Source organism: Nannospalax galili, unplaced genomic scaffold, assembly GCF_000622305.1.
Source record: "Nannospalax galili isolate Female #2095 unplaced genomic scaffold, S.galili_v1.0 scaffold1024, whole genome shotgun sequence".
In the NCBI taxonomy this organism is placed as follows: domain Eukaryota; kingdom Metazoa; phylum Chordata; class Mammalia; order Rodentia; family Spalacidae; genus Nannospalax; species Nannospalax galili.
Window position 1 is genome coordinate 97616 of NW_008351455.1, and position 10687 is coordinate 108302.

Consider the following 10687-nt stretch of genomic DNA (forward strand, 5'->3'; position numbering starts at 1 on the left):
AATTATCATATAGAAAAAACCTGGGGGTAGTTTTTACTCCAGGTAACTATGCCAAAGGTCATGTTCCAAATAAGGTCAGGCATCCCTGCTTGGCGGCACTCTCCAGGTAAGTCAGGCAGAGAGCAGGAGGCCCCCTGCTGAGAAGAGGAGTCCTTCCATATAGCGCTAAGCCCCTTAGAGCTATCCGGACATGGAGGACTACAACCCAAGCAGCAGGGTTTAATCCCAGCACTTGGAAGGCATGCTTTTAATCCCAGCACTTGAGAGGCAGAGGCAGGTGGATCTCTGTGAGTTCAATGCTAGCCTATTCCACGTAGTAAGTTCCAGGCCAGCTGGAGCTACAGGAAGACCTAGTCTCAAAAACACCAAAAGAAATAAAAATTAATTTGGGAAGCATTTATAAAGGATTACCATAGTGCCAAACATAAGTAAGTAATGGTTATTGGGGATTCTTCCTCCATTCAGACAGAATCATGCCTTGAAGTAGCAGTGGAATATCTAACAGGAAGTTAGTGGAGGCAATAGAAGACTGTGGTGTCAAGTTAAGAGCCAAAGGAAAACTAGTATGGAGCAAACAGGTCCAGGAGGATTGACGGCCTCTGTTAACCATCGCCAGCCCTTGAGAATCCCACCTTCTCCCTTCTCAGCTGCCTCTTCTTCTTAAAATTGAAGCAGCATTAATTTAAACATTAGGAGCAGGGCAATGTAAGCTTATTTAAGTAATGACCATATCACTTTCCATGAGACAAAATTACTAAACTACTTCAGAACAAAAAGCGATACTGTAAAACACATGCAGTAATAGTAAATAGCTACCAACTATATGCTCTATAATTTATCTTTATCTCTTGAGACATGAGGTTGTGACAGCAAGAAAAATGTTTATATCATGGCAATAACCACTGAGTGATTACTGTGTGCCAGATTCTATATTATTTTGTCTTTTTAACTCTCAGGGTTCTCTTAAGTAGGCTGTACATGGACTTTTCAGTTTATGAACTGAAGCTTGAGGAAGTTAATTATCAAACTTACTCTACCTGTAGATGGGGAAGCTGAGACTGGAACTTAGGCTCTGTCTTACTGCAAAGCCATGCTCTTAAAATGCAGCTGATGACTATACATTCACATTCTTTATCTAGTCTAAAGGTGTTTTACTCTCTGTTAATACCCACATGGTGGCTAACAACCAGTAACTAACAACCAGTAATTCTAGTTCCAGGGAATCCAGTGCCGTCTTCTGATCTCTGTGGGCATTGCATGCATGTGGTGCACTTACATACATGCAGACAAAACACTCATACACATAACATAAAAATAATTTTTTTAATTTATGAAAATTACTTGATTTGTTGCTCCATAAATCTGCTTTATCAGACTTCATTATATATTATATCACTCCTTTTAAAATGTAGGAACAAACTAACACTTCTCTTACTGAATGGTAGGTAAAAATATTCCATCTTTTTTTTTCTTTTGTGTTCTAAGCTGAAGAAAGCCCTTGATGAAGCCAACTTGAGATCAGTGGAAGTGTCCCGGACAAACCGAGAGCTGCGACAGAAACTTACAGAGCTGGAAAAAATAGTGAACAGTAACAAGGAAAAACTAAAGAATCAGAAGGCCCAAATAAAACTGCATTGGTCAGCTAAGGCAAATAATGCTCAGAATATGGAGAGGATAAAGGTTGTATGAGCAGCCCTGTGTCTCCCACTATTTAAGCATGCTGGGAGGAGCCAGGCAGGTGATGGCGTCTGGGGAAGAGAGGTTTCCTAGCCCTCCCAGCAGTACATGTTCTCTGGGAAGGGGGCAGATTGCCTCTGTGGGACTCTCTCTGCTTCAGTAGAGATGCTGTTGTGTTAATGCTGGTCTCACTGAGCTGCTGTGTCACCTTTTGGCTCCACATTCATCTCTTCCAGTTGACTGTACTGGCCTTCACTCTTCTGGGGTCAGTGGACTAGATGGGAACTGGAACTTGGCAGAAACTGGTAACATTAGATTCTATCATCCCAGAAGCCAGTTATTCCTCTGACCATTTTATGTTATTTCTGCATTTATTTTCAGCAAATAGAAACAGAATTGAGGCAAATGGAGATGATTAAGGATCAGTATCAGAAAAAGAACTATGAACAGGTAGAAAATGATTTTTACAAACTGTGTTTACTGTTCATGTTAAAATTCCAAACTTAAATCCAGCAACTGTTTCACTCTTTGTTCCCTGCCAGTCATTGAATATCCAGAGATTTGTATCAGAAATGAATACCCTGCAGAAAGAGATGCAGCTCTTAGCCCAGAGCCAATATGAAACCTCTGCACAGAATAAACAGCAAGAGTTGCAACTAATAACAGAGCGGAAAGTTAGGCAGGAACTAGAAAACCGGTGCCAGGTAAAAAATGTCTTAAGATTCCGTTCAACAGTTATCAGCAAGTGGTATGTGCCTAAACCCAGTGGGATCATGCCAGATTTTCTATACTCTACAGAAGAAAAACAATGCATGTACAAGAATAGTATATTAGTTAGTTTCCTCATGGGAATGACAAGATAACTGACATAAACAACAAAAAAGAGGGTTCATGTTGGGTTCCAGTGTCAGAGATTTCAGCTCGTAGTCCCTGGCTCTGTTAATTCTGGGCCCTGGGTGAGGCAGGACATCATGGTAGGAGACTGCCCACCTCATGGAGAACCCCAAGCATAGAAAGGCAAGGGGACTTGGGGAACAGGTATATTCTTCAAAAACACACCCCTAAGTAACCTACTTCCTTTCCTATACCCTACGTTCTAAAATTTCTACCACCTTCCAAAATACACCACCAACTAGGGATCAAGCATTCAACATATGAGCCTACTGAAGGACATTTCTTGTTGAGACCATGATGCTATCTAGGAAGAAGCCTGTAGTTTGACATATGACAAATGATTTTTATTATCAGTTTAATAAAAATGATGTTTGCTTTTAAATAACTGCTAGAGCTTACAGATGTAAAATGCCAACCATTAAGACTCCTGCACTGAATCCTTAGTCTTATAAGAGCTGTATATCACTTGATTCTTCCCTATAGTAAAAATTTACTTATTGCTGTTACAGAACTCTTAGCTATTCCTAACCTAATGAAAAGTTCAGCAATACATAACCCAAAAAAAAGCACTTCAAGAGCTCATTGAAATCTTGTCTTCCAATAGCTATAAAAGGTACCTCTCTAATTCTAAAAAGAGATGTTAATTAGTTTCTCTCAGTAGATTCTATAAACCAAAACCAAACTCCATGTATAAACTGTAGATTAAATTGAAGGTAAGTTTCTATTTTGCACCTGAAGTTCAAAAGTCCTCCATCTTACTTTATTGATCTAGTGGTGCCATATTATAAATTTGAAGTCTTTCTAGTTCTGTATGGTACATTGGAAGTTTATTAAAGTGTCTCTATCACATTTTCAGGAATTGGAAGAAACTATCAGACACCTGAAGAAATGTAAAGAAGCAACTGAAAATAAGCTAAAAGAAGCCAGTATGGAATCAGAACAGGTGAGCCAGACTCTGAGACTTAAGACAAACCCTAAAACACACATCAGTATGAAATCTGTTATGGGCATAGTTGTCAGGAGTACAACAGGCAAGACCCAATAGCTTACTAAGCGTAGTCTCTATTGTAAAGATTAATTTTAGATTGGGATTCTCTGTCCTGATAATACATAATCAAATGCTAGAATATTAGTGAAACCTCAAGTCCATGTCCCTACCACTAAATTAAGGGAAAATCAGTAATATGTGAATTTTAATGTGTTTTATTTAACATGAACTAAAGAAAGTAGAAACTCTTTGTCAATAACTACAGCCTACATAATATATAAATTTGCCTCTGTTCCTAACTTAAATTGGCCTATTTGAAGGTATTTAAAACCATAGATTTTTAGAGTTAGAAAGTATCTTTGAGATCTTAAGTCTACCACCACCACTTCTAATTTCCTAGATGAAAAAGAGCTTTTTAGAAGTACAGTATTTTTTAATTTATTATTTGAGAATTTCATGCATGTATACAATATGTATACACCCTGCATTTCCCCACCTCCAACTCCTTTGGGATCCCCTTCCCCCCACTTTATGTCCCCTTTCTTGGTATAACTCAGAGTTTAATTAGTGATGCCCATATGTTTATGGGTGTGGAGCCATCCCCTGGAGCATGATCAGCCAACAAGGGGCATAAAGAAAGCTAACTCTCCCTCCCCTAGCAGCTGCCACCTGTCAGTAGCTCCTCAGCTAGTGGGGGCTTACGTGCCCTTCCCTTATTCATGCTGGAATGCTGACTGGTTTGACCTTGTACAAGTCTTGTGCAGGCAGCCACAGCTGCTGTGAGTTCATGAGTGCAGTGGTCCTGATACATCCAGAAGACTCTGTTGCTTCACTCCTCCCTGACCTCTTCTACAGTTGTCCCTGAGCCTTGGATGGAGGGTAGATGAAAGAGATAACCCATTTATGATTGAGCACTCCACAGACACGTATTCTCTGCACTTTGTCTAGCTGTGAATCTCTGTATTAACCACCATCCACTGCACAAGGACGCTTCTCTGGTGAAAACTGAGAGCTGCACTCATCTGTGGGTGTAGAGATATATATTTAGAAGGCAGTTTGATACCATGTCCATTTAACAAAATAATAGTGGCAGGTTGTCCCCTAGGGCCTACAAATCCAATAAGAAAGCAGTTGGTTACCTTAACATCATAGCACTCATGCCACAAGTCTTACCCAGCTATATACCTTAGGAGCCACAATAACAACCAGCCTGGCAAGATTTGCCTTTAGGCACAATAGTGGCATGAAGAAGAGATGCTTGAGCTTAAGGTATCATAATAATATTACTGTCAAATTATCATTTGTCTGTTATGGCCATTAACTTATATATGATTTGATGAATGGTATATTAGAAAAACAAAGTCTGTGAAAGTCCCAAGTTTGAATGCTAACTGTGATACTCCCTGTGTGCCCTTAGTAAAATTAAGTTTACTTTCTTTTTTAGCATGTTTTGTACATGTTTATGTGTGCTCATTTATAAGGATACATGTGCATGAGTGTGAGTATGCATGTAGAGGCCAGAGTACAACCTCAGGTGTCATTCCTTGGGTGCTGTAGTTTTCCTCCTCCTCCTCCTCCTCCTCCTCCTCCTCCTCTTCCTTCTTCTTCTTCTTTTTCCCCCCTTCTCCTCTTCTTGTTCTTCTTTTCTTTCTTTTTTTTTTTCTTTAGTTCTTGTTTTTTGAGACAGGCCCTCTTATTGGACTGGAACTCACAAAGTAAGCTAAGCCAGTTCACCAGGAAGTCCCAGGAATCTGCTTGTCTCCTCCACCCTGGCTCTGAGGTTACAAGTATATGTCACCACACTGATTTTTTTTTTAATGTGAGTTCTGGGGATCAAACTCAGGTCCTCGTGCTTGCAACGAAAGCATTTTAACAACCAAGTTACCTTCCCAGCCCATATTTACTTTCTTTAAACTGTTTATTATCATTTTTACAAAATTCAATAAGCTAATACCTACTATTATCTTATTCTGCCAAATTCTTGAGTACATTTCAATGAATATTTGTTCCCTCTCATTTACCATACAATGGGAGGTGTGATTTGTGAAGATTTAGCATCTTTCCCTATATTTCTGGTAAAAGAAGGGGGAGGGTTTGGTTTGGAGTGAAGTTGTTACTATTATCAGGATGTACCAACAGAACTGGGAAATATTTTTTAGCTTCTAAAAGTTAAATAACACCATAAAAGATGAGTCTAACATTTTTATCTCACTATAGTCTACCCACATGATGACCTAGTTAAATTAATGTCAAAAAGCACTTGGCAGCACATACTTGCTTAGGACCTACTCTGTGTCAGATGCCTCACTAGGTGAGGGAGATGCGGATGGAGGTGAAGGATATTCAAGAAACATTAACAAATGCCTGGAAAACCGGAAACCCACATGCATTTTTAAGACCCCTCATTTAGAAAGTATTCCCTCAATTTTGTATCTTGTACAAATAGGTTGCAAGGCTTCCATAGTCAGAATTGGAGGGATCTTCTATTATCTAGATAAAAAGTCTCTCAAACTTGTACACAGAAGAATGTGTTTCTGTTTCTGTGTTCAGATAACAGCTAATCTGGAAGAAGCTCACCGCTGGTTTAAGTGCAGGTTCAATGGCCTACAGCTTGAGCTGATGAAAAACCACCGGCTGCAGAAGCTTCCCCAGGAAGACAGGTGACCAGAAGAGGTGTGGCTGACATGGTTGTTGTGAAGAATTTTGGATTTTTCCCCTTAGATTTCTAACTAGATTTCTGTCATCATCGAGCTGCTCTTATAATCTTTAGGTTTCTTTAAACTACTGCTAGGAAACCAATGAACTAAGTTTTTTCTTTAAAGTTTCAACTTTCAGGGCTGGAAAGAAGGCTCAAGTGGTTAAGAGCACTGGTTGTTTTTACAGAAGAACTGGGTTCAAATCCCAGCACCCACATGGTGGCTAACAACCGTCTGTAACTCCAATTCCAGGGGATCCAATGCCCCCTTCTGTCCTCTGGGGGCATTACATGACACAGATGCACTTGCATACATGCACACAATACACACATACACATAAAATAAAAATAAAGCAAAAAAAGAAAAACCTTTCACCTCTCCCACACTGTCTAGATTTTAACTACCTATCTGGATGAATAAGTGACATTATAGAAGACAAAAGGCTTCAAACACTGTCATTAGTTCTGAGCAGAGTCGGGTGTGTTTTCTTTCCAGCAGGATCAAGATATAAGACACAATGCTGTATCCAGCCAGTCTATTCTGCATCGATGGGAGATCAAACAGAATCTTGGGCTTATGCCCAAAAAGTATCATTCTGAGACAGAAAGGAAGAAATGTCCCTGACAAGGAGCTTCTTCATGTGGAGCTGCACCACCCTGATTCTGCTGGCCAGCATGTAGGACTGGCCTGTCTCTGCATCCTAAGAACATGATGTGGGCTGAAGATTTGGACTTCATCCTTTGTGAACTCTTTTATATTACTGCAGAACCCACCCATCCTCTTTGTCCATTCCCTATTTTTCTACCCAATACATTTAAATTTGTTTGTTTTATGATGTTAAATGCTGTTACATATTATTTGGCTATTTTCAGAAAGAATTTAGTAAAGTATGAAGTGGCATGGCTACTAAATGGCATGATGCTTTATGTCAGTGGAATGTTCTAGTCTCATCTGCAAGTAGGGTAATCTCTGGAAATGGAATCATCTGGGAAAAAATAGAAGCACCTCTTCTACTGCCATCTAAACTGACACCTTCTGGAATGAGTGATTACAAAGTGTGTCTTTAATAAGACTCTTATTTAATTCTAAATAACACATCTCAAGGGCTATTAGCAGCTTCTTTGGTCTTTAAAGGGATGTTTCTTGAATACCTGAGTTTGTTCCACCCTAGGAGCTGGATTGATCAGTGTAGCTCTTCTTACAATAGTAAGCTGTAAATTGAGCTTGGTATTTGTTATTTCAGATATTGAGCAGCAGGTTAGATAATTCAGGCTTACATACATAAATGGTTTAATATCTGGCTTAGTGCCCAAGTAATGGTAGCTGCTGACAGTACTATCAACACCTAAAACAAGTAAACAATTTTGGTATTGCAAAGAATAATGAGCAACTGACTGTCCAGAGATGAATAGCCCACCATTCTCTGTCTGATATAAAATGGTAAAACTGAATTTCTTACTTGCTATACTCAAAGGAAGAGCCATATGGTTCAGGCCTGGTCCTCCCTAAGCAGTTGTTGACCTTCTATAGGGTTTGAAGAAACATAGAATGCAAGACTTAGAAGGCTTTAGAGTCTTACATGGTTGGTATCTATAGAAGTAGTTACTTGGGGGATACACCAAGTAGTTACTTGGTGATCACTGATTAGCATTCAAATGAAGGGAGGGACTGTGATTGCTCAGTGGGCTTATAAAAGCATCTCCACAGGGCTGGAGAGGTGGCTCAGTGCTTAAAAGCACTGGCTGCTCTTGCAGAGGACCTGGGTTCAGTTACTAGCACCCACATGGCAGCTAATAACCATCCAGGACTCCAGTTCAAGGAGATCTGACACCATCTTCTGGCCTCTGCAAGTACTGCATGGCATGAGTGTACTTACAGGCAAACTATCCATACGCTCATATATACAAAATAAAAATTTGTTAAAAGCATGTCCACTAAAGCAAGCTTTAATTGGTCTAGTGGGCAAGTGTGAAGCCGCTTTTGATAACTGCTTGTTACTGTGGCTGTAGAACAATCTGTTCCTAGGAGGGTGGTATCATTTTCTTCTTTGTGTATCCTTTTGGTCTTTGTATCAGCTTAGAACAGTGACTCTATAGACACATTTAAGACTGAACATCAAGTTGGGCATGGTGGAGCACACATTTAATCCTAGCACTTGGAGAGGCAGAGGCAGAGGCAGAGGGATCTCTGTGAGTTCGAAGCCAGGCTGGTCTCCATAGTGAATCCAGGCCAGCTGTGGCTACAGGGAAACCCTGTCTCAAAAAGGCAAAAGGCAAAAGGCAAAAAAAAGAGACTGAACATCAAATATTAAATGACTGTTTTACCTTTATACTTACAAGGTGAAAATATATAGTTTTTATTGCTCATAACTATTTTGGTGTTAAAGTTTGGCTATGTCCCTTCCCAAATTCATGTTCAAACTTCATGGGTGGTATTAAGACTTGTCCTTTGAGGAAGTTGATTATGAGAACCTTTATGTATGGATTCATGCCTTTAAAGGGGGTTGAAGGGAAATACCTTGGGCCCTGTCACCCTCTGCCTTTCAGCATGTGAAGACAAAGTATTCAGCCCCTCCAAAGGTCATGAGCAACAAGGTGCCACCTTGGAAGCAGAGAGCGATGTTTTTCACTTACACCAACTCTGCCAGCAACTTGATCCTGGACTTTGCAGCCTCCAGAACTCTGGGAAATCAATTTCTATTCTTTATAAAGTTCCTATTCTCAGTTATTTTGTTTCAAGAAGATAACACAAACTAAAATATTTGATTAAGGAATTTAAACTTGTTTGTGGTATCTCTGAGTATTGGGCACTGCTGGGTTAGAGTAAAGGGACACATTTTTTTAATGATCTCAAGTTTAGAATCCTTATTAGGTCACTTATCCATAGGAATCTTTCTCAAAAAGAGATTTACATAAGTCTTTGAACTCTATAAAACAAAGATGTAGTCAGTATTAGGGCATCATAGTCTTGAATCAGCCAGGAGTTCTGTAAAATAACTAACCTTGGTCTGGCTTAACACTGAAAACCTGAATTCCATATAAGAAAGAAGTTCATAGTTACTACACAAGGGAAATTGTCAACTTTAATGGATGATAATATGCCTCCCTGATTATTGTCATGGGAGCTACAGTTATATGCCAGACTATTTATGTCCTCCTGATCCAGAACAAGGACATTTTCTTCACTTAAGTACTGTCCCCAAAAGGTGTGCTGGATAGCTGTAGGTGTCAACTTGACACACCTGGGAAGAAGGCGCCTCAACTGGGGAATTGCTGCCATTGGATTGGCCTGTGGCCATGTCTGTGGGGCATTTTCCTGATTGTTGAGTGATATGGGAGGGCCAACCCACTGTGGGAGGTGCCACCCCTGGGCAGGTTGTCCTGTATTGTGTAAGAAAGCAGGCTGAGCACAGGCCAGGAGGGCTAGCTAGTAAACAGCATTTCTCCATGGTCTGTGCTCCAGGTTCCTTCACTGAGTTTCTGCCTTGGCTTCCATTGATGAACTGTGCTATAAGCCAAATAAACCCTTTCCTCCCCAAGTTGGTTTTAGTCAGTGTTTTTATCACAGCACCTGAAGGCAAATTAGAACAGAAATTCATTAAAGAGAGTATGATGTTGTGATGAACCTGACCATATGTGTCACAGAAGATTGTGGAAGCGTTTGCAGCTGTGGTCTAGAAAAGTCACTGAATGCTTAGAACTTAGTGAGCTGTTGCTGTGGAACTTGAAACAGTAATGAAGAGAAATGTAAACAATGGAGGCTTGGCTTGAGACTTTTTAAGGGAAGCAAAGACTCTCTCAGGCTGTTTTATTTTAATTAAGAAATTTTTGGAAGTGAAACCTTTTATGCTTTACTGGGATAACTGATGCTGGTTAGCTGGGGCTGAAAATCAGCTGTGGGTAACAAGAGATTGGCATCATCAAGGTGAACTCAAGGAAGTATTTCCTCAGGGTCAGTGCACAGAAGCTGTGGTCCAGAGAGTACCCAAGGCTCTATCTCAAGCTGGAAACAGGACTTGGTAATTTGTAAGAGTCCCCTATATGGTACTAGTTTTGAAGGCATGAAGGGGTCATGGAGAGCAGCTGAGGTTTTTGCACCCTGAGAGGCCAGGACAGACTATTGGTGAAGGTGCAGCCTCAGTTGCAGATGAGACCCCCACATATTGGAGATACCAGGACCATGGGACCACCACCAAGGGCAGTGACAGGTGTGGAGTAGAGCCAGTCTGAGCCTAAAGACAAGCTGTGTGTGCTGTGGATGGCAGAGCCAGAGAAGTGGAGATGCTAAACCCATTGGGGCCCCGAAGATCGTGAGTGAATCCCAGCTGTCCCATCTTGAGCTACTTTGCTGGACTTGGGTTTTGCTTAAGTGTGCCCAATTCTTCCCTTTTGAAATAAGACTGTTTTTAACTTGTTTTGGATTTTACAGGAGT

The 10687-nt window shown here is 40.5% G+C and overlaps 1 protein-coding gene across 1 annotated transcript in view; it reads left to right on the top strand.

Annotated features, from left to right (window-relative positions):
- LOC103746180 (coiled-coil domain-containing protein 150) overlaps positions 1-7054 on the top strand; it is a 35048-nt gene extending 27994 nt beyond the window's left edge. Inside the window, 5 exon segments of the mRNA XM_029553619.1 lie at positions 2059-2127; positions 2220-2381; positions 3428-3514; positions 6110-6232; positions 6754-7054. Of these exon segments, the coding sequence (XP_029409479.1) occupies positions 2059-2127; positions 2220-2381; positions 3428-3514; positions 6110-6232; positions 6754-6879 (567 nt within the window). The 3' untranslated portion in view covers positions 6880-7054.
- The last annotated feature ends 3633 nt before the right edge of the window (positions 7055-10687 follow it).